Here is a 24,399-nt window from a genome sequence, read left to right on the forward strand (position 1 = left end):
AGTGAAGTTCGGTGGCAGGAGGAACAAGACTTTTGGTCAGGTGAATACAGGGTTATAAACACAAAATCAAATAGGGGTAATGCAGGAGTAGGTTTAATAATGAATAAAAAATAGGAGTGCGGGTAAGCTACTACAAACAGCATAGTGAACGCATTATTCTGGCCAAGATAGACACGAAACCCACGCCTACTACAGTAGTACAAGTTTATATGCCAACTAGCTCTGCAGATGATGAAGAAATTAAAGAAATGTATGATGAGATAAAAGAAATTATTCAGGTAGTGAAGGGAGACGAAAATTTAATAGTCATGGGTGACTGGAATTCGAGATTAGGAAAAGGGACAGAAGGAAACATAGAAGGTGAATATGGATTGGGGCTAAGAAATGAAAGAGGAAGCCGCCTGCAGTTTTGCACAGAGCATAACTTAATCATAGCTAACACTTGGTTCAAGAATCATGAAAGAAGGTTGTATACATGGAAGAATCCTGGAGATACTAGAAGGTATCAGATATATTATATAACGGTAAGACAGAGATTTAGGAACCAGGTTTTAAATTGTAAAACATTTCCAGGGGCAGACGTGGACTCTGACCACAATCTATTGGTTATGAACTGCAGATTAAAACTGAAGAAACTGCAAAAAGGTGGGAATTTAAGGAGATGGGACCTGGATAAACTGAAAGAACTAGAGGTTGTACAGAGTTTCAGGGAGAGCATAAGGAAACAATTGACAGGAATGGGGAAAGAAGTACAGTAGAAGAAGAATGGGTAGCTCCGAGGGATGAAGTAGTGAAGGCAGCAGAGGATCAAGTAGGTAAAAAGACGAGGGCTAGTAGAAATCCTTGGGTAACAGAAGATATATTGAACTTATTTGATGAAAGGACAAAATCTAAAAATGCAGTAAATGAAGCAGGCAAAAAGGAATACAGACGTCTCAAAAACAAGATCGAGAGAAAGTGCAAAATGGCTAAGCAGGGATGGCTAGAGGACAAATGTAAGGATGTAGAGGCTTATCTCACTAGGGGTAAGACAGATACTGCCTACAGGAAAATTAAAGAGACCTTTGGAGAAAAGAGAACCACTTGTATGAATATCAAGAGCTCAGATGGAAACCCAGTTCTAAGCAAAGAAGGGAAAGCAGAGAGGTGGAAGGAGTATATAGAGGGTCTATACAAGGGTGATGTACTTGAGGACAATATTATGGAAATGGAAGAGGATGTAGATGAAGATGAAATGGGAAGTAAGATACTGCGTGAAGAGTTTGACAGAGCACTGAAAGACCTGAGTCGAAACAAGGCCACGGGAGTAGACAACATTCCATTAGAACTACTGAAGGCCCTGGGAGAGCCAGTCCTGACAGAACTCTACCATCTGGTGAGCAAGATGTATGAGACAGGCGAAATACCCTCAGACTTCAAGAAGAATATAATAATTCCAACCCCAAAGAAAGCAGGTGTTGACAGATGTGAAAATTACTGAACTATGAGTTTAATAAGTCACAGCTGCAAAATACTAACGCGAATTCTTTACAGACGAATGGAAAAACTGGCAGAAGCCGACCTCGGGGAAGATCAGTTAGGATTCCGTAGAAATACTGGAGCACGTGAGGCAATACTGACCTTACGACTTTTCTTAGAAGAAAGATTAAGGAAAGGCAAACCTACGTTTCTAGCATTTGTAGACTGCAGAGAAAGCTTTTGACAATGTTGACTGGAATACTCTCTTTCAAATTCAAAAGTTGGCAGGGGTAAAATACAGGGAGCGAAAGCTATTTACAATTTGTACAGAAACCAGATGGCAGTTATAAGAGTCGACGGGCATGAAAGGGAAGCAGTGGTTGGGAAGGTAGTGAGACAGGGTTGTAGCCTCTCCCCGATGTTATTCCATCTGTATATTGAGCAAGCAGTAAAGGAAACAAAACAAAAATTCGGAGTAGGTATTAAAATCCATGGAGACGAAATAAAAACTTTGAGGTTCGCCGATGACATTGTAATTCTGTCAGAGACAGCAAAGGACTTGGAAGAGCAGTTGAACGGAATGGACAGTGTCTTGAAAGGAGGATATAAGATGAACATCAACAAAAGCAAAACGAGGATAATGGAATGTGGTCGAATTACGTCAGCTGATGCTGAGGGAATTAGATTAGGAAATGAGACACTTAAAGAAGTAAAGGAGTTTTGCTATTTGGGGAGCAAAGTAACTGATGATGGTCGAAGTAGAGAGGATATGAAATGTATACTGGCAATGGCAAGGAAAGCGCTTCAGAAGAAGAGAAATTTGTTAACATCGAGTATAGATTTAAGTGTCAGGAAGTCGTTTCTGAAAGTATTTGTATGGAGTGTAGCCACGTATAGAAGTGAAACACGGACGATAAATAGTTTGGTCAAGAAAAGAATAGAAGCTTTCGAAATGTGGTGCTGCAGAAGAATGCTGAAGATTAGATGGATAGATCACATAACTAATGAAGAGGTATTGAGTAGAATTGGGGAGAAGAGGAGTATGTGGCACAACTTGACAAAAGGGAAGGACCGGTTAGTAGGACATGTTCTGAGGCATCAAGGGATCACAAATTTAGCATTGGAGGACAGCGTGGAGGGTAAAAATCGTAGAGGGAGACCAAGAGATGAATACACTAAGCAGATTCAGAAAGATGTGGGTCGCAGTAAGTACTGGGAGATGAAAAAGCTTGCACAGGATAGGGTAGCATGGAGAGCTGCATCAAACCAGTCTCAGGACTGAAGACCACAACAACAACAACAACATCTTTTTACTCGTATCTAGGGAAGACAGATGAAAATGAAACAAATGGAAAACGAACTGTTTGTTACTTGGAAAGTAATCACCGTAACAGTTAATACATTTACCCCACTGTTAGACAAGACGGTCAATGCCTTCATGGAAAAATGTTTGCGTTAGTTTATGGAACCGTGATTGCACCCAGGCGCTCGCCTCTTCGTCCGTAGCAAATGGTCGCCCACGAATGTCTTTCGTCAAGGCTCCAAAAATGTGGAATCCGCATGGGGAGAGATCGGGACTGTGTGGAGGATGTGTAAGGGCTTCCTGGCGAAACTTGTGCAGCGCAGTCGAAACGACCTCCAAACAAAATGCCCGCCCACGTGTTGTGTGTGTTGTTTCCAGTACGCTGCGGAAGTTTCGCTGGGAAGCCCTTACACGTACAACATACAGTCCCGATCTCTCTCTCTCTCTCTCTCGCTCCCACCCTCCCCCCCCCCCCCCCCCAATGCGAATTCATATTTTTGGATCCTTTAAGAAAGACATTTGTGGCCATTGATTTGCTTCAGACAAACAGGTGCACGCCTGGGTACAATTACGGCTCTACAGCCGACAACAAACATCTTTATATGAAGTCATTGGCCGTCTTGTCTTACAGTGAGATAAAATGTATTAACAGTTATGGCTATCATTCTCGAAATAATAAACTGTTTACTTACATTTTTCCCATCTGTCCCGTTTCCATTTGACTTCCCTTTATATTTAATTTATCAGCTTTCTTCGTGTAGTTCAGGTTTTCTATTCGTCTTCTCTTTAAAATATTGTCCACATGGTTACGACTTCTATTGTAACTCAGAACCACCTCTTATTTGCAGAGACATAAAAACTTTTCCGGCGAGTAGCTTTCATGAGCTAATTCTCCGAGGCCTCATGTGAGAGCATTGCTAAACTTACTTTTCAAAAGTATTTTTGTGAAATAAATGAAGTATCACTGCCTGCAAGTTACGGTGAATGTAATCGGTATTGGCAATGATTTTCTCGATAATATCAAATACTCGCCGCCAACCTTTCGCCAAAATCTTGATAGTCCTGCTTCATCAGAAAACTATGTCCAACCTGTTGTTCTTGCGGAGTCCAAGAAAAAGCACTTTGTCTCCATTTTTCAGTATTTGAAAATAGAGGATGATCTAATAAAAATCAGAGTGCAAGGAAAATAATTATTTAAAGTAAATAGTGAGAGTTGTGACTGAACTATAATAGGAGCTCTTTTCATTTTATTGTTTAGGAAAGTTCATTTCACCCCTAGGCGCTAACTGACTCTAGGTTGGAACGCGCTGTTTTTGTGAGTAGGGTGGTTGGATTTTGGTTGACCACCTCATGATTACAGTCAGCTAAGTGTTTCGCGTCACCCGATTTCAGCGACCAGGGCGTTGGAGTCTGGTGACAGGTCTATACCGTGTTCAAATCCCAGGACGTACTAAACAATTCGCACGTACAAAACACTGAAACCTACTCAACAAAGGAAGGAAGGAAAATTAGATTTGCAACATAAGTTTGGAATAGCAGGTTCCGGATTAAAAAGGGTGTAAGGCAGGAAGTAGTCTTTCGCCCCAACTATTCAAGAGTGGAATTAAAATTTAAGGGGAAAGGGTATAAATGATAAGATTTGCTGATGACATTGCTATCCTCAGTGAACGTGAAGAATAATTACAGGATCTGCTGAATGGAATGAACAGAAGACGAAAGTAATGAGAAGAAGCAGAAATGAGAACAGCGAGAAATTTAACATCAGAACTGGTGATTACGGAGTAGATGAAGTTAAGGAATTCTGCTGCTTTGGCTGCAAAATAGTCCATACGGACGGAGTAAGGAGGACGTAGAAAGCAAACTACCAGTGTCAAAAAGAACAGGGCATTCCTGTCCAAGAGAAGTCTACTAGTATCAAACATAGGCCTTAATTTGAGGAAGACATTTTTGAGAATGTACGTTTTGAGCTCAGCATTGTACGGCAGTGAAACACTGACTGTGGGGTAACCAGAAAAGAAAAGAATCGAAGCGTTTGAGATGTGGTGTTACAGAAGAATGTCGAAAATGAGGTGGACTGATAAGGTAAGGAATGAGGAAGCTCTTTGAAATATCGTCGAGGAAAAGAATCTATGGAAAACACTGACAGTTGAAGTGACAGCGTAGTAGGACATCTGTTAAGGCATCACGGAATAACTTCCATGGTACTTGAGTGAGCTGTAGAAGGTAAAAATTGCAGAGGAAGAGAGAGACTGAAATACATCAAGCAAAAAAATTGAGGCTGTATTGCAAGTGCTAGTCTGGGATGAAGATGTTGGCACAGGAAAGGAATTCGTGGTGGGCCGCATCAAACCAGTCAGAAGACTGATGATTCAAAAGGAGATTGAAGCGAAGGAAATCGGCCGTGCGCTTTTCCCGACAGTTGCCTTAAGCGATTTAGGGAAACCATAAGTATACTTGTGTGAGAACAACGAGCAATGCGGTTTCCCATAATACAAGATGGTAAGCGCTGGGAAACACCGCAAAATGGTTGGTGGCGAGGAAGGCGGAGCCTTTCCCGACTATCTCGCTGGATATCACTGCTTTGAGATGCCAAGCCGCGAGACGTCAGAAGACTGTAGGGCTGTCGCGACGGTGCAGATAGCAGGCTTCTTTGTACTCCGGAGTCTGCGCTCCCCCCAGCGTTAAACGAGTCGTGTTGTTTGCCCACGACTGCCGGTGATGTTCTTTCAAGACGATCAAAGCACCTCGTGAGCCGTGACAGCAGCTTGTTTGCTATTAACAACAAATCATATTAAGCCATTTTTCGGTTAGTTTGAGCACTCGTTAGAACTTAAACGCTGGAGGCAGTAACCATGTGTAATACATCAAGTGCTGTAGGAATTTATCCCTTCAACAGAAATTTGCGATACCATCTGGTTTTTGGGCACATTTGAACCTATTTTCATTTGTAAAATATTCAATTGAAGAGTCTGGACGTTTATGAAGTTTTCTAGAACTCGGGCGTAACTTTGCCACATGCATATTTTCCAGTTTGTATGTACACTCCTGGAAATGGAAAAAAGAACACATTGACACCGGTGTGTCAGACCCACCATACTTGCTCCGGATACTGCGAGAGGGCTGTACAAGCAATGATCACACGCACGGCACAGCGGACACACCAGGAACCGCGGTGTTGGCCGTCGAATGGCGCTAGCTGCGCTGCATTTGTGCACCGGCGCCGTCAGTGTCAGCCAGTTTGCCGTGGCATACGGTGCTCCATCGCAGTCTTTAACACTGGTAGCATGCCGCGACAGCGTGGACGTGAACCGTATGTGCAGTTGACGGACTTTGAGTGAGGGCGTGTAGTGGGCATGCGGGAGGCCGGGTGGACGTGCCGCCGAATTGCTCAACACGTGGGGCGTGAGGCCTCCACAGTACATCGATGTTGTCGCCAGTGGTCGGCGGAAGGTGCACGTGCCCGTCGACGTGGGACCGGACCGCAGCGATGCACGGATGCACGCCAAGACCGTAGGATCCTATGCAGTGCCGTAGGGGATCGCACCGCCACTTCCCAGCAAATTAGGGACACTGTTGCTCCTGGGGTATCGACGAGGACCATTCGCAACCGTCTTCATGAAGCTGGGCTACGGTCCCGCACACCGTCAGGCCGTCTTCCGCTCACACCCCAACATCGTGGAGCCTGCCTCCAGTGGTGTCGCGACAGACGTGAATGGAGGGACAAATGGAGACGTGTCGTCTTCAGCGATGAGAGTCGCTTCTGCCTTGGTGCCAATGATGGTCGTATGCGTGTTTGGCGCCGTGCAGGTGAGCGCCACAATCAGGACTGCATACGACCGAGGCACACAGGGCCAACACCCGGCATCATGGTGTGGGGAGCGATCTCCTACACTGGCCGTACACCACTGGTGATCGTCGAGGGGACACTGAATAGTGCACGGTACATCCAAACCGTCATCGAACCCATCGTTCTACCATTCCTAGACCGGCAAGGGAACTTGCTGTTCCAACAGGACAATGCACGTCCGCATGTATCCCGTGCCACCCAACGTGCTCTAGAAGGTGTAAGTCAACTACCCTGGCCAGCAAGATCTCCGGATCTGTCCCCCATTGAGCATGTTTGGGACTGAATGAAGCGTAGTCTCACGCGATCTGCACGTACAGCACGAACGCTGGTCCAACTGAGGCGCCAGGTGGAAATGGCATGGCAAGCCGTTCCACAGGACTATATCCAGCATCTCTACGATTGTCTCCATGGGAGAATAGCAGCCTGCATTGCTGCGAAAGGTGGATATACACTGTACTAGTGCCGTCATTGTGCATGCTCTGTTGCCTGTGTCTATGGGCCTGTGGTTCTGTCAGTGTGATTATGTGATGTATCTGACCCCAGGAATGTGTCAATAAAGTTTCCCCTTCCTGGGACAATGAATTCACGGTGTTCTTATTTCAATTTCCAGGAGTGTATATCGAAGTTACTTAAGCTACGATAATACATCGTGAGAATTTATAATTGTTAGTAAAAGTGTGTAAAGTATATTATTATCACTTATTCTTATTTTGTAAAGTCATTTTAAAGTCATTCAAGACAATTGTTACCATTTATTATGTTACTGATATACAATCGATATCCGATTAAGGTATATACTTCATATAAAGGTAAGAACTTTAGAAATATTTACCCTAATTTTACAGTACTGATATTAGCTGTTAATTTCATCAATCTTTAAAAGAGTTGACATTTGGGGAAAATCAACTTTAAGTCGAAAAGACTACAAAACTTAAAAACGGAAGTTACCTGATATTAATTTGATTTATAGATCTTTCTGGAAGCGTCCAGAACAATCCGCACGATATTCAGGATGTAACTGGTATAAGTGCACATATTTTTACTGGTGACTGAGGACAGTGTACTGAACAGCATTATCCCAGTATTATTTGCAGACTAAATTTTAGCAATTTGCAACAGAATGTTGTCAGGTTGGGTAGTACCACCAAATACATGTGCCAAGAGCAAACAATTAATGTTTATTTTTCCCACTGGCAACACGTCAGGTGGTAAAATGTGACATGTGGGCGCAAAACGATTAGTCTATACTGTAAGCATAGTTCACTTAGTGGTGCAGGTACGACCCTGCAGAAAATATCAGGTAGTAAATTATGTGATGTATTTGGGGGAAGACTGTTTAATTCAGAGAAAAAACAATCAATATAGTGATGTGTATACATATTAAGATAGCACTTATGCCCGTTACATGCTATAAACTGTTCCTGCTTTGCGCCAATTGCGTCAGACCAGTTTTGTATCGGAGAGAGTGAACACGATGTGAAGGTCTTTGCTTGTGGTTACAAAGACAATGGATCGCTTCCTAACTTTAATGTACATTCCGAATTTATATTTGCCTTGAGATTTGGGGCAGTTTTTGTGACCATGGATTGATTAATGTTAAATGGAAATAAAACATCATAATCTGGAAACAAGTTATTAGAGTCTGGCGCGTCAGAAATCCAGCACCTAATGAGGTGTATTAACACTAGGCAGCTGTCGCCGCACCTGACATTGACGTTATTTGCAAGTTACGTAAATAATTGACAATATGTGTGAAAATTGACAATATATGTGAAGATTTCTCTCTTGAACGTCATGTGTGCACATTGTATATGAATTGGTTTACACTCATAAAGCAGTTCCATTTAAAATTAATATTTGCTATGTTGAAAATTAAGGAAGGATCCTTAAAGATCACTCTGAATTGGCAAGCAACTCGATTTCGCGCATGGCTCATATAAGGATTAAACCTTCTACCTGCATGTTGACTCACAGCCACTCCCTATGCATCATCTTCATACTTGGATATCTCAAGGTCTGCTACAAATTAAGTATATCGACATCAACAATTAATTTTTTTGGTAGAGTTCTTCTATTGATTTTGTTTCGCTGTCGTCCTACTAATGAACGTAAAAGGTTTTCGCAGAAAAAATAACTGGACGCTATTGCTCTAGCACCCATCTCCAGGACCAACGCGGCCGACGTAGGCTTCTTCGCTGACACACAGCCCGAAGGAAGTCTGTTCGAATCTTGGTGTTGAATAATTATTATTGCTATTACTTGGCCGGCAAAAGGCAGGAGAGCTGGTGGCGTACAGTTCTTCACTATTATGCTATACACCAAAACCGAAAGTTCCAACTATCTTCGTGGAGAGAGGAGAAGTCACACTTTTGTTGGTGATCCGTCTGTCGGGCGAGTATGTTAGTTTCCGTGAACCAAGAGCGCCCATAAGATGGTTTTTAAGAGGGGAGGGGGGAAGGGGGATAGACCTTAAGGTATGAAATATTTTTAATATTTTGGAAGACGAATATCCAGTTTTAAGTAGCCAAAACAATTCCAGTAAGACTCAGTTAAAAATCCACGTAATACCGACTTTTCAATCAATTTATTGAAAGAACAGTTCCTGATTACAGTATATTTTTTCCTTTGCCTGAGTATTATGGGTGTGGGGCGTTCGGACCCCCTTGCCCCCGGTATGGGCGTCCTTGCTGTGACCCCCTTGATGCCCTTCAACCTTCAAGAGAAGTGGGCTGTGTACCGAAACCAGGTTCCACGCACTCAATTTTCCCATTATTGTCAACAATAAAATCACGTATAGTAATCACTGCCCTGTTCGTAAGAGAATTACACATATAAACAGTTCAAATGTGGTCTACCGGTAAAGCTTGTAGCATATTCTGAGCCAGTGGAGTTCGTCATTCTCATGGAGGTAACAAAGAAGGGAGATGGCGCTTTAAACTTCAGTTATACGTTGTTTTGAAGTCAGAGTGGGCGGGGCCGCCATTCTAAATACTTCAAAACATTAGCAGGCTACTGTTTACGATTGCTTCTTGTTCAATATTTCAGTTGTGTGCACTCAACAGCCGTTTTAAGTACTAACAATTACAGTGCTCTGAATAACATAGTGTCAGGAGGGCAATTTCGAACGTTTTTCTGTTCTTGATTGTGTATTTGCTCTAGTAATACGACACATTTGTGCCCGTTAATGTAGCTTGCTTTTCGTTGATATATTTGAAATAACCAAGGAGAGAAGGATCTGATGTGAAAAGAATACCTTCGTAATCCATTCAATTGCACTCCTACTGTGTTTGTATCGATAGCAAATGAAGCTGAACTCCGAAACCAATATTTGTTTGCTTACTGGTACTGCTTCTTGTTCGTCAGATTTTCAGTTTTCAACTCGTATGCACGACATTTTTAATGTTCACAGTTGCGAAAAACGTTGCGTACTTTGTTAGGCCATAAACGTGTGCAATGAAGAAAGAAGCAAGGCATGTTATCGTATACTGTGCATGTCGACAGAGTGAATTGGTTATTGGAATATCACCGGAACAGAACTGATAGGAAATCTAAAGTCAACTGACACAAATAAAAGCACTAGAACAAAAGTAAAAAGCAAAAGCATAATTAATGTATACAAAAGAAAATATTTCTTGAACGGCTCCACTTACGAATGAAATGTGATCCCTTTAAAGTTTAGATTATGATGGGATCGATTAGTATTCCGGTAAACGACGCAAGCTGGCATTTTTGATGAAACAACTGCGTCTCTACACAATCAAAGCACCAGACGCTATTTGGGATACGATCACGAAAGTCAGTAGAAATCCCCAACAGTCGAAACTGGGCAAGGGCACGTCAGAGTGACGTCACGGGGAACTAGCACCACAGTGAACCACGGAAGTATAAATGCGGTGAATCTAATGTTTTTGGGCTACATAAGATGGATTCAAGTTTGTGAGGCAATGACAACTCCGTTCTTTTTTTCACTTCCATGGTTATTCTCGTGGTCACAACAGTTCTCTTTGTAACCAATATCATGAAAACCCAAAAACGTTTTGTACCATCTGGATATTTAAGAACGTGTGCGGGCTTACAACAGGTAATGAAAGAAGAAGCATAATTTACTGTGAAATACATAGCCTGACGACAGAAGTGAAGGACTCAGAAAGGAAGAAGGAAAAAAAATGAAACGTCACGGATTAGGAAGACATGTGATGTTATTTCACTGATTACAGCAGCAAACCATATTGACAAAGAACTTAGCAGCATGAATCCACTTATCAGTATGACACTGCACCATCTCCGTGACAAAGCCGTTATGTCCTCTCCTCGGGCCATCTGGTCCACTACTGTTGTAACAGTTTCTTAATGTCCAATATACTGGCACTAAGACACCTTTAACGTCCAAGGTGCTCCCACAGATGTCGTTCTATCGGAAACAGTTTCCGGGGTCTTGGTCACCTTCAAGCACACATTTGTGCTATATGTGGACGACCATTGTCCTGTTGATAGCGGTTGAATGTTCGAATGATGTCGCTGTAGTGTACACCACTTCGGCGACCAACTTCCTGTGCTGAAAACCCTTCTTGCCTAAAGTGACAACGTTTGCACTGTCTGGTCTGGAAATGACCCTCCACGGCTTGTGGACAAACAATACACGCAAGCCACACTGTCCAGCTCACTGAGAGTGGTTCAAATGGCTCTGAGCACTATGGGACTTAACATATATGGTCATCAGTCCCCTAGAACTTACAACTATTTAAACCTAACTAACCTAAGGACATCACACAACACCCAATCATCACGAGGCAGAGAAAATCCCTGACTCCGCCGGGAATCGAATCCGGGAACCCGAGCGCGGGAAGCGAGAACGCCACCGCACGACCACGAGCTGCGGACCTGAGAGTGGTGGTTACATTTTCTTCCACTACGTAAGTGGCCGTACGTAGCGATCTTCTGTAGTCAAAAGAGTAATGAGGAAGAGGTTCCCAATCAACAAACACGAACTACGGAAGACATGATGATGGGTGCAAATTATTTTCGTATGTTTATTTTAAGCTGGAAGTTACTGTATCCCATGGAAAAGTGTAATTTGCAGCTGTATGTCTGATTCTAGAACATCTGCATACAGGACTTTCCTTTAAAAACCTCTTGGAGGTGCAGAACTTGCCTGGTGGATACTAATCCGAAAAAGAACAGACCGGGCGGTTTTTTCAAAAAATCTTCAAATGTGTGTGAAATCGTATGGGACTTAACTGCTAAGGTCATCAGTCCCTAACCTTACACACTAATTAACCTAAATTATCCTAAGGACAAACACACACACCCATGCCCGAGGGAGGACTTGAACCTCCGCCGGGCGGTTTTTTAGTTAGAGGGTGTGGGGAAAGTACAGACAGGGCTTCAGTCTTAAAGGGTGCAGAAAAAACTCAGGAAAAGGATTGACAGAGCAACAACCAGTACTTGTAAATTGTCGCAGCTGTGTTGGGGAAGAAAGCTCCAAGCGTTAATAGAAAGCGCTGAAGCTAAAATCATTATAGGTACCGAAAGCTGGCCAGAGTCGGGGATAAGTTCAGTCAAACCTTTTAAATAAGAGCTAACAGTGTTCAGAAACGACAGATTACATACACTTGTATGACAAGAAGTTTCTGGCCTAGTGTCGTTCCCTAGAGTTTAGCGACGTTGGATAGCGTCTGGTGGTGTTGCGGGCACGGAACGCGGTAACGAAAATATGTAAGCGAAGTTCACACGGTTCTAGGCGCTCAGTCAGGAACCGCGCGACTGCTACGGTCGCAGGTTGGAATCCTGCCTCGGGCATGGATGTGTGTGATGTCCTTCAGTTAGTTAGGTTTAAGTAGTTCTAAGTTCTAGGGGACTGATGACCTCAGATGTTAAGTCCCATTGTGCTCTGAGCCATTTGAGCCATTTTTTGAAGTTGACACGGACGGGGACCCTCCCTAGCGAAGACATGGGCTGCAAAAGATGAAGTTCATTGAGGAAAGCGGCTTCGGCAAAGGGTAGGTAATTATTACGCAGAGGGTGTGGGCGTGCATCTCGAAAACGGCGAAACAGGTCGAATGTTCACGTGCTACTGTCGTGAGCATCTAACGAAAGAGATAGAAGAACAGTGAAACTACCACTAGGCGCTAAGTGGTTGGACGTCCACGACTGTTCACAGAAAATGGGGTTCGGAGGGTTGCCTGCTATGTAAAGTAGGATATATGGTGACTGGTAACCTGTGGCATCTCTGCCGAAAGAGCACAGTTCTGGTACACGTACAAGATTTCGGAGCACATTGTTCATCGTACACTATTGAACATGGAGCTCTGCAGCAGACCACCCCTGTGTGTTTACATGTTGACGCAATGACATCTCTAGCTACGTTTGCAGGGACTACGAAACCATTGGGATTCGAACGCCGCTCAATGGAAACATGTCGGTTCTTCGGGTGAATCACGCTTTTGCTACGCCACGAACTCCGTCATCGAGTTGAAAGGCGGCTCGAAACGTGGAGTGCGCCACGGACGCAGGCTGGTGGGAGCAGTATTATGCTATGTGAGACACTCTCCTTCGCTTGCATGGGACCAATGGTAGTTATCAAAGACACGCTGACAGCTGCGAACCACCTGTATTCCTTCATGCTTGATGTCTTTCACGGCAGCGATGTAATCTTTCGACAGTATAATTGTCCATGTCTCGGAATCAGGACCGTGCTACAGTAGTTGCGGGAGAATTACAGCAAACTCACGTTAATGTCTCGGCGATTAAATTCCCCGGATGGAAATCCTATGGAACCCATATAGGTCGCTATCGGGCACCATAACCGCGTACGCATACCTGCTGCCCGTTATTTACGCGTTATTACATGAGCTGTGGGTAGACATCTAACGCCACATACCTCCACAAATCTACCAAGAAACTGTCGTATACCTAATAAGCAGAATCAGAGATGTATTTTGTTCCAAAGATGGACAAACAATCTAATAAGCGGGTGGTCACTGTGTTTCGGCTCATGAGCGTACGTTACCTTAGCGGCAACGCCACGAAATACGTTCGGTTTGAGTTTTAGAATCCGGAGATTTGGTTGGTTCTTAATGCTATTTTCCGTAGAGCACGCAGATTCCCAGCCGTGCCTACGCGTCAGCCTTCTCATTGGTCCTTTTGAAAATGGTGCCAATTAGGGGAGAGATTTTCTGCCTCGCTCCCCACCTCGGAGCATTATTGGTCGGAAACAGCAAAATTAAGCTAAACTAGGAGACTGTTTATCATCTTTACTTGGGTTTTGCTGGACAGAATTCGCAATGTCTGCCACCACTGAACGGTGAGTTTCTCCTCCGGCGAAAAGCAGCCAAGTTACAGAGCGTCCAGAAAGAGCTCAGTTCGTTTCACGCTTTTGGACAGTAATGACTTGATACTGAGCGATGGATTGGTAATGATTTCATGTTAGGGGATGGAAGAGTACCTCTTGACCTGGGAGATCATGGAGTGAAGACTTATTGCTGGACGACTGATGAGGTGAGCATTGCGGTCGCAGAGGAATGTTTCCACTCGAGTTCTAAGGACAGAAAGAGAGCCGAACTCTGGATATCAAGCCACTATTGCCACTGCCATACACATTACGTTGCGAGTGTGGTGAGATGCACTATCGCTGCATTCAACGATTCAGTAGAGACGCGATATTAGTTTACTCCCTTCAGAAGCCGCTTATTTCGTTTTAATACTCCGCAGCTAGCTAGTTTGCTTTCAGTACGCGCTTTGGTGATATCACTGGTTTTCGATCTTATTTATCCGCATTCATCCTGTACTTTACTAAACATGCGTTCAGTCACTGGTCGTATTTGCAACTCGTACCATTAGAACCCTTTGTCCAAGTATTAAAAGATCAATTGTTTATCTCTGTGGGTAACTCATGTATTTCGTTTTTAGATAATAAATCTGACTGTTATAGTGACCGCTTGTTTCTATAATATATATATATATATATATATATATATATATATATATATATATATATATATATATATACACTAGCTCAGCGCCCGCTTCTCCTCTCGCTTAGGCTGTATGGCATACAGAGATTTTTTTAATGCAGTTTTATCGACATGGTTGGAGACCGTGGCTGTTATATAAAATAAGTTGTTGATGGCGTACAGTTCTTTTTTAATCGAATTTTTATTTTGTTCACAAACTGAAACAGCTTCTAAGCTTTCCACGCTAATTAAAGCCATATAAACATGGTCTTTTCGAATGTACTTCTGAGCAAAGTTCAGTTCTGGTAGCTGGAGTCCGAAAGTTTTGTTAATCATGACATTTCCGTTCTTTTGGGGATGTTCCCATAGCAACTTTCATCCTCTAAAAAGTATTTCTTTATATCTATCCGAGAAGTGCTATATCAATTTTCATGAATTTAGCTTTAATTTTTTTTAATGTAACGAAATATTTTCTTAAAAATTTCATTCCCTATTGCACTTCCTTGGGGACTGAATTTCACTGAAATACCATTTGTTTTATTTCTAACCGAAAAGTCAGATACCATCCGTCATAGATTAGTCTTAAAATTCCTTAAGTAGTTCTTTAGCAATTATTCATTTTGAAAAAACTTTCACCTCTATTTTACCCCCATAGTGGCTGCATTACAAAAATGATGAAACATATATTTTTTCATCTCTAACCCCGAAGTGAAAGACCAATTTTCAAAGATTTAGCTTTAAAAATGCTTTCACAGTAAACTAATTCCATAAAAACATTCATTCCCCATTTCACCCCATACAGGCTGAATTTTCAAAAACAGTGAAACACTTATTTTTTATTTCTAACTGAGAAGCCAAATAAAAATTTTCAGATTTAGCTTTAAAAATGCTTTCCTAGTAAAAAATTTCATAAAAATCTACTCCTCTATCCCACCTTTTTGGGAGTTCAGTTTGCAAAACCACTGGAACACGTATTTTTTATTTGTAGCCGTGAAGTCAAATACCAATGTTCATAGATGTAGCTTTAAAAATGCTTTAGTAGTTTTTTAATAACGATATATTTTCAAAAAAAAACTTTCACCCTCTATTTTACCATCGTAGGACTGAATTTCCAAAAACGCTGAGACACTTATTTCTTTATTTCTGACCGAGAAACCAAATACCAATTTTCGTAGGTCTAGCTCCAAAATTACGTTAGTCGCGATTTTTTTAAAAGAACTTCCATCCCCTATTTCACCCCCTTAGGGTTGGAATTTCGAAAAGCCTCTTCTTAAACTATGTCTACAGTATAAGCTCCACACTTTCTCCAAATTTCTATCCTTAGCGATTTTGACTGGGTGATGATGAGTCAGTCAGTCAGTCACTCAGTCAAGACATTGCGTTTTATATGTAGAAAGATGATCCCTCCTGTCATTACTTTGACTATGTGCGTGGTGTGGTATCCATATCCTCATGTTTGATTGGGACCAACGTTATTAATTACCATTCAGTAAGACGTTTCTGTTCTGCGACATGATCATTTATTTTAATTAATTTGCATGATCATATGGGGTGCTTTCCTTCTCTGTAGTCGCCAGAGGTCGGACTTTAGCATCATAGGTGTATGCAAAACAGCACAACAGACACCCCACAACATCTCGACAATTCTGTGACGTTGCGTCTACCGTTCGGCGTCTGAATACGATGACTGCAATCAACCGACTATTGGCATGTCGCCATTACGTATCACTTAGTACTGGAAGATAAATTTGTATGCAGTGTTTGCCGTGACTGACCTGCGGCGCGCAGAGGATGTTCATGGTGTACTCCATCTCCTGCAGGAGGTCGACGCTGTCGAGCAGGCCCTTCAGGACCACCTGCCCGATCAGATCGTGGCGGGAGAACCGGTCGAAGTCGTAGACGGAGAACTGCAGGTACCGGTGGCGGAGGTCGTCGTACGGAACACTGCAAGATACAGAGGTGTGCTTCGTTAGACGCTGAGGATCATCTGCACGACGAAATTACGCTGGAGAACTGGAAAAAGGCGTCTGCTTGAAGAACATTCGCACGTGACTGTTCTAGGTACTTATTCGGCCAAGTTCTCGCAGTGCTTTCGGGACTGAGATGAAGCTTTCTCGCACTAAGACACAGAAAGTAAACAAACGGGATTCTATCGTGTGAAGTTTTGCAAAAATGGAGGGATCATATAAATGACAAAAAAATGAGAAATGTACCTCATTTGCCACAAACTTGGAATTTGCGCCGTAACCTCTAGAAATTTCAAAATAATTGCCTGACCACAATACAGAAACACTTGATTAAACTGAAATGTAATATTTTAATTATCGTATAAATTATTAATTCATAGGTTCTAAAATTAACATGAAGGTTTTCGGTGTGTTGCAGAGACGTGAGAGGTATAGAAATAGAATAATGCTATTTGAGATGTACAGACGTATTGCTTTTTTTTGCGGATTTTAATGTTAATGTAATTCGTTTCAATTTATAACTACCAATTTTCATTTAAATGAGGATGACTGTTGAGTTCTTTACGAAACAGGAAGCCATGAGCTCAAGGGTACCTCTGGTTTGTGGCGAGAGGGGGGCGGGGGGAGCGCGGAAGGAGTGGAGGTCAATGAGGACCAGTCTGGTAAGGGCAATAATACAAATCAGTGGGATTATCTTGCAACTCACTTGTGAAATGACCTTGTTTCTTTAGGAACTTGAGTTCAGGGTTGCAATAGGAACAGTACCAACTACGATGCTAATCTCTTTCTTGCTAGAATAGAGCCCTGACATGCGACCCAGGAAGATACCTCAGCCTCACAGTCGCCTCTCTTCTGGTGCATCGAAATTATAGTCCAAGTAATGTGGTCAGTTTTCTCCGCAATTGGCCCAGTGGTAGGCGCCATGTTGGTGAGAGTTTTTCCAGTGAGAGACCGTACACTGGAGGTAACAGTAAGAATTCCTAAAATACTTTGTTTTTCTAGAGGGCGTGCTTCAAAGTAATGCCTCCGAATTTTTTAATGTGAAAACTCTTAAAGGTTATTAAAAAGCACAAACGTTACTAACATTCTACATCTTTATTTTTCATTTGCCATACTTATTTCTCAACAGTCATCCCGGCGACGAACACAGTTCTCCCAATGAGAGACCAGTTTGTTGATACCGTTCTCTAGAACGATTGACTTTGTTGACGGAGCCACAGCCTCAGCTCTGCTTGCACCAATTCATCATTATCAAAGTGAAATCCTCGGTCTTCTTTGAGTTTTGCAAGCAGGCGAAAGTCGGTTGGTCCAGGTCAGGACTGTATGGATGATGATCGATCACAGTGAAGCCGCCGGCCGGTGTGGCCGTGCGGTTCTAGGCGCTTCAGTCTGGAACCGCGTGACCGCTACGGTCGCAGGTTCGAATCCTGCCTCGGGCATGGCTGTGTATGATGTCCTTAGGTTAGTTAGGTTTAAGTAGTTCTAAGTTCTATGGGACTGATGACCACAGATGTTAAGTCCCATAGTGCTCAGAGCCATTTGAACCATTTGAACAGTGAACCCAAGGCACAGGATTGTTGCAGGTGTCGTAGCGCTCGTGTGTGGTCTGGGGTTGTCATGTTGAAGGAGGAGACGGTCCATGTGTTGACGAACTGTTTGGATTCGAAATTTAATTACAGCACGCTGTTTCCCCCTCACCGACATACTTGCGTTACACATCATGCTACACGCTACAGTTCGGAGCCCTCTAACGGCAGGGCGTTGCAACGTGCGTCAGCGAAGCGGGAAAGTCGACGGAGTAATGTGCATGACACGTAATATCTGTCGCAGCTCGTAGTCTAGTGGCTAGCGTTGCTGCCTCTGGATCACGGAGTCCCGGGTTCGATTACCGGCCTGGATGGGGATTTTCTCTGCTCGGGGACTGGGTGTTTGTGTTGTCCGTATCATTTCATCAGCATAATTCGTGACGCTGGCTAGATTGGACTGTGTGAAAATTTGGACTTTGTATGGGCGCTGATGACTGCGTAGTTGAGCGCCCCACAAACCAAACATCATCATCATCATCATCATCATCATCATCATCATCATCATTATCGTCACGTAATACCTCAACCGATATTGAGAACAGAATAAAATATTCAGCACATCATCGTAGATATTATTAGAAGTAGTAGCATAGACTAATTAGACAAAACACTCCGGTTAACATTACACAGATACAGCTGCTAGACTGTAACCCAGACTAATACTACAGAAGGTGTGAGGCAAAAGCAAATGAATAAGTTCAAAGTCGATTTTCATAAATTCCACTTCTGACTTCAAGGCACTTTCAAATGTTCCTGATAACCACTTGTCCGTTCTTCTGTCGTCGTCTTAGCGTTCTTTTATGACAGCAGTGTTCATACCCCGAGCGATCAAATCGTCTACTTTGTTTACTTTTTCTTTGTAGACTTTGTCTTTCAACCATCGCCAGAGATGAAAATCTCAAGTCCGGGGACCTGAGCAGCCGAGAAACATGGCCATTTCTGTAGATCCATCTTCCGGAAAATATTAAGATTAGACGATGAATCACCTGATTACTAGAATTTCATCCTCCTGAAACAACCTGTATATAGCGACGTTTATGTTTCAAGAACCGTAAATTCCCTCCGTAATCTACGTAACTGCAACATTAACCGCTGCCCTGTTGTCCACAGTTACACGTGGAGATGCTGTCGCCTACAGGTTAGGCAACTCGCAGTTACGTTTCACTGTCGCTACTCGCAGCTCAAAAAGCTCTCCTTTGTACGTCTAAACCAGATAGATCCTTTCGAAAGATCAGAAGATATTCATTTCGTAGCCTTTTCTGAATTAATGACTTTCTTAACCTGGAAAATCTGGTGAATAATATTTGTGTCCTCTTTCTAGACGATTCAAGGTCAGAAAATTTGTTTGCTGATGTAAAGGTAAATTTTAGGCACTCAGTAGATTTCAGTTATCAACTAAAAGTTTTATTCTTCTCGATGTTACGATTAGCTTAGGACTTTCTGTTGACCCACATCCCCACCATCAACCTTGATTACCCAATGTAACAGTTCAATGTTTCATTCACGTCTGTAAGATTCGTCGAGGGTTCACGGTATGGAACTTTCACTCGTTAGAGGAAATTGTAGGCGGTTTATAATAATAAATACAGGAGAACAGAAAGGCTATAGTTTAGCTCCTCGTATAAACCGTTTTTTCACGAGAGTAAGTTTAATCTACATCAATAATGGAAATAAAGAATTTCTTTTCCAACCTACGATAGGTGGATGACAAAAGTCAAAGTTAGTGTATATTGAATTTCAGGTAATTTTGGGTGCTAGAGAAATGTTAGGAACTTGAAAGAAAATATTGAGCCTAACACTTATACTAGAAGACAAATTAAAGAGAGGCAAATCAATGTTTACATCATTTTAGAGTAATTTTCTTATAATTTAGACTAAAATACACTGTTTGGAATTGTACAGAAACCAGACTGCAGTTATAAGGAGGAAGCAGTGGTAGAGAAGGGGTGAAACAAGGTTGTAGTCTACGCTCGATGTCATTCAATTATTACATTGAGCAGTCAGTAAAGGAAACTAAAAACTAAATAGGAAACGGAGCAAAACTAAAACTTTTTCTATTGGCCGATGACATGGCAATTCTGTCAAAGATGCAAAGGACTTCGAACAGCTGTTGAACGGAATGGATAGTGTCTTGAAAAAGGACTGAAAGGTGAACATTAGCTAAAGCAAAACAAGGGTAATGGAATGTAGTCGAATTAAATCAGGAAATGCTGAGAAAATTAGATTAGAAAATGAGACACTGAAAGTAGTAGATGTGGTTTGCTATTTGGGCGGCAAAGGGACTTACGATAGCGAAACTAGAGAGGATCTAAAATGGAGATTGCCTGTGCCAAACAGAGCATTTTTTAAATGAGGATTATGTTAACAGTGAATACAAATTTAGGTGTTTGGGGGTCTTTCTTGCAAGTATTTATCTGGAATGTATTTTTGTATGGAAGTGAAAAGTGAACGATTAAAGTATCACACAAGAAGAGATTATAAGCCACTGAAATGTTATGCCACAGAAGAATGATGAAGATTATGCGGATACATAGAGTAACTAATGAGCAGGTATTCGACAGAATTGCGGAAAGACGAAATTTACGGGACAACTTGACTGAAAAAGTATTGGTTGATAGGATACATCTTGAGGTATCAAGAAATAGTGAATTTGGTAATGGAAGATGTGTAAGGAGTAAAAATTGTAAAAATAGGGCAAACATATTGAATGTTTCTAAAATCTAATCTGACCTACGAAGAAAAAAGTATAATATCGACTGGTATAATATTTTCGCTATGTGTAAGCCGAGTGTTAACTCAGACATGAAGAAACTTGAACACTAAGAAAAATTTTAAACTGATGCTCCCATGAAAATCTCAACTTAAACTCCGTAGGCTTTTTTGAAATTGCAGAGGAAATAATTTACATGTGCAAGTCCGTATCATTGATATATAAGAAAAAGATAGAACACAACATAAAGCACTGTAGAGAAAGTTGAATAGTATTCTGCATTAGATGATTTTGGGATCGCATGATTGTAGGTAGAATGCTCCGTGTTCAGATTACCTAAGCGCAGTGTAGTCAAGAAAATATTATCTTGAAGCCGAGAGAAAATGGAGAAGAAAATGGATACATTTTGAAATCTGTTTACAAAAATGGACGAATATGTTTCACGTTGCCAAAAAAGATTTGTGATGTTTTTGAACATTGTGCGGTACCCGTAGCTGATGCACAAAGCTGACTGAATATTTTTTGTCTGGAAATTTTGATGTCTAAGATACACCCCAATCTACTTGTATGGGACTAAAAATCGGCCACCAATAGGTTCCGATGCATTTATGCTGTTTAGAAACGCCCCGAATTTAGATGCTCTGAATAATGAATCCAAATTCTAACTCCGAAAGATATCTAAATTAGAACAAAATTTCGCAACTTTATGGGTGACCAAATTTGGCCACGTACGACATTGGTGTATGAAAAATGTGTTCTTCGAAGTAATGTTAACTTATGGAAAAAAATTATAGGTGCAAGAAAAATGCTGGTGCTGTGTGGAGGAGTGTTTGGATATTTATTGCCTTCTATATATAAAAAAAAAACCTGTAATAGTTTAGCTCCACGTGTCGTGACCAAAACTCTGATGGCCAGAGGTCTACGCATACAAGAGAAGTGAGCCTATAATACGTACCGCATTCGCAAGTCTTCTGTCCTCACCATCCGCGGGTATTCAAATTTTGTTGACAATTTTATCCCGTCCGGTACAGTGGAATTCGAATGTTGATTTTTCGTCTGCTTAAGCCAGACTCGTAGTTTAGAATCCAACCTGTCACATTCTTGATACATTTACTATGTTAATATCTTCTATCGTAATTACTGAGCCATATTTTGTAAAATTATTTGCGGGACAGCTCCCCACAATGGGAAGTCAGTTGAAGTCGTGCTACAAGTTGTCACATATTGCACACTGTTAAACATTATGTGGTAAGAACGACATTTCTGTTGGGCTGGTGATCACAGTGATTAATTGTTTTTAAAATAATTAATTATCCGGCACAATCACATTTACGAGGGCCAGTCAGAAAATGAAACTTTCTAATTTGATGGTAGTGTAGTACTCATGAATTTGGTGCACTTCTTCTACCGCCCACTCTCGGGACAGCGCCCTTCATCAAACGATGGCAGCATTGTGTACGTTAGAAACGGTCAGCATTGATATAAGTACAAGACAGCGTTCTGTGATTGAATTCTCTACTGCAGAAGATGAAACGCTCAATTCGTAGCTGTAGAGAAGCTGAAGGGCAAACAGTGTTAGCTGATGCAACACAGAGCAGCCAGACAGCAAATATAGCGATGTCACGCAACATCCAGCTTGTCGACCAAATCATCAGACCCTTGGGTAACAATAGATGATTTATGTCGCCAGTTATCCATCGGTGATGGCAGTTCGATGACCATTATACACCGACTGACCAACTCCAAGACGCGCAGATACTGTGCACCGAAAATGTTGAATGACCAGAATAAAATGGCGAGGAAAACTATTCATCCACTCTGTTGCACCTTCAGGCCTCCATCTGTTCGATCCAATCAAAGAAGCTCATCGGGGCGCCATTTTGAAGAAGTGGATACCCTGAAAATCGTTGTGCGCCAGTGGCTGAGAAAGCAGGACCGTGAAGTTTATCGCACAGGCAAGTACTTTTCTTGTAAAATAAAAATAAAGAAAGAAAGCATTACTTTCCAAATGACCCTCACATTCCTAACGAAATGCCCAGATTCGGCCGACATCGGCCACCATCAGACCATAAAGTATAAGCTGTACTTCAGTCCCACCACTGTGGAAACCACACTTAGTAGCAGTTGGTCATTTCTTTACAAATATATCTGTTAAATATTGGCTATATAGTTTTTTGTGGAAGGTACTTTAATTCAAATTCACCACAATGTTAAATAATTTGAATATCCTACACCTCTCAATGTGATATGTGTTGCATTTTGTACACGTATACTGCTGGTTTTTGCATCGAGAAGTAGATCATCTTGTTCTTCCTCCTCCTCCATTCTCCATTATCTAAGATCGGCCCCATGTCTTCTTCGTTACTCTTCTTTCAGATGCTATAGCTTTTCCTTTTTTGTCATGACCAAATGAGAAAATGAAAAAAACTGTGAATATTTAAAAGAAGAGTAATGAGGAAGATAGAGGGACCGATCATAGAAATGGAGAGTGGAGGAGGAGGAGGAAGAACGAATAAATCTCTCTTTTGGCGCAACAACCAACAATCCTACAGAAGATGAAGCGCAAAAGAATTCAGTGGGCTGGCCAAGTAGATCATATGCCAGAAGAAAGACAGGTGAAGAAGGCACTTGATGGAAACCAAACACCAGATGCCCGACTGGACGAGGAAGAAAGCGCTGAATGGACGACCTAGTGAAGGACCAGGCAGCTCTGAACACTCCTGGTCGAACCGAGCACGAAACATCAAGGAATGGAGGCAGTTAGTCGTAGCAGCGCTTAGTCTGCAGGGCCTGTGATCGTTGGATATGTATTTGAGTATATTTAAGACAAACGTTGATAGATTCACTAATTTTGGGCAGAACATTATTTATAATGTATAAGACAAACAGAGGCCAGGCCACATAGCGAAGATGCCATTGGATGCAGCGTATTAGAAAATTCTTTATGTCACTTCAGCCCCTTTAGTTTCATGAAGTTGCAGTAGTTGGCGGTGCTATACGTAGCCTTCAAAATGGTGTCTGTAACGTAGGTGCGTCCCAAGCAGAGAGCTGTTTCTTTTCTTTGCAAACCAGAGCATCGCAGAGTGTCGTCACAAAAATGCAAACGAATATATTCTTCGCCCTGACATCGCAAGGCTTCACACAAGTTCGCGGACCCTAGAGGAGCTCATAAAATTTCATTGGACTGTTCTTCGTCATCCACACTACTGCCAGGATCTCGCAGCTTCCGACTTCCACGTTTGGCACAGTGAACGATTCACTCCGCCGAAAGCAGTACGTCATGATGGAGAGGTTACTGATGGAGCAAGATGTTGGCTCTGACGTCGACAAGTAGAGTGGTACCATGCGAGCATACAGGTCCTTCCAGTAAAGTGACGTAAGGTCGTCGCACTGAATGGAGATTGTGTTATAAAATAGGGGTTTTTAGCCAAAAGAGTGGGGAATAATATAGTGTATTGGAATCCTGAATAAAACCGACTTGCTTTCAGAAAATAAAGCGTTGCATTACTTACTGAACGTCCCTTTTAATACTGACTTAAAAGTATAATTATTATTATCAGCTCCATGTAATTGAGA

At 42.1% G+C, this 24,399-nt stretch overlaps 1 protein-coding gene across 1 annotated transcript in view; it reads right to left on the bottom strand.

Annotated features, from left to right (window-relative positions):
• Positions 1 to 24,399, bottom strand: part of LOC124623170 (synaptotagmin-10-like) — a 296,361-nt gene that overhangs the window by 271,596 nt on the left and 366 nt on the right. The window contains exon 2 of the mRNA XM_047148974.1: positions 16,336 to 16,504. Coding sequence (XP_047004930.1) covers positions 16,336 to 16,504 — 169 coding nt within the window. The remainder of the gene's footprint in view (positions 1 to 16,335; positions 16,505 to 24,399) is intronic.

Source organism: Schistocerca americana, chromosome 7 (genome assembly GCF_021461395.2).
Source record: "Schistocerca americana isolate TAMUIC-IGC-003095 chromosome 7, iqSchAmer2.1, whole genome shotgun sequence".
In the NCBI taxonomy this organism is placed as follows: domain Eukaryota; kingdom Metazoa; phylum Arthropoda; class Insecta; order Orthoptera; family Acrididae; genus Schistocerca; species Schistocerca americana.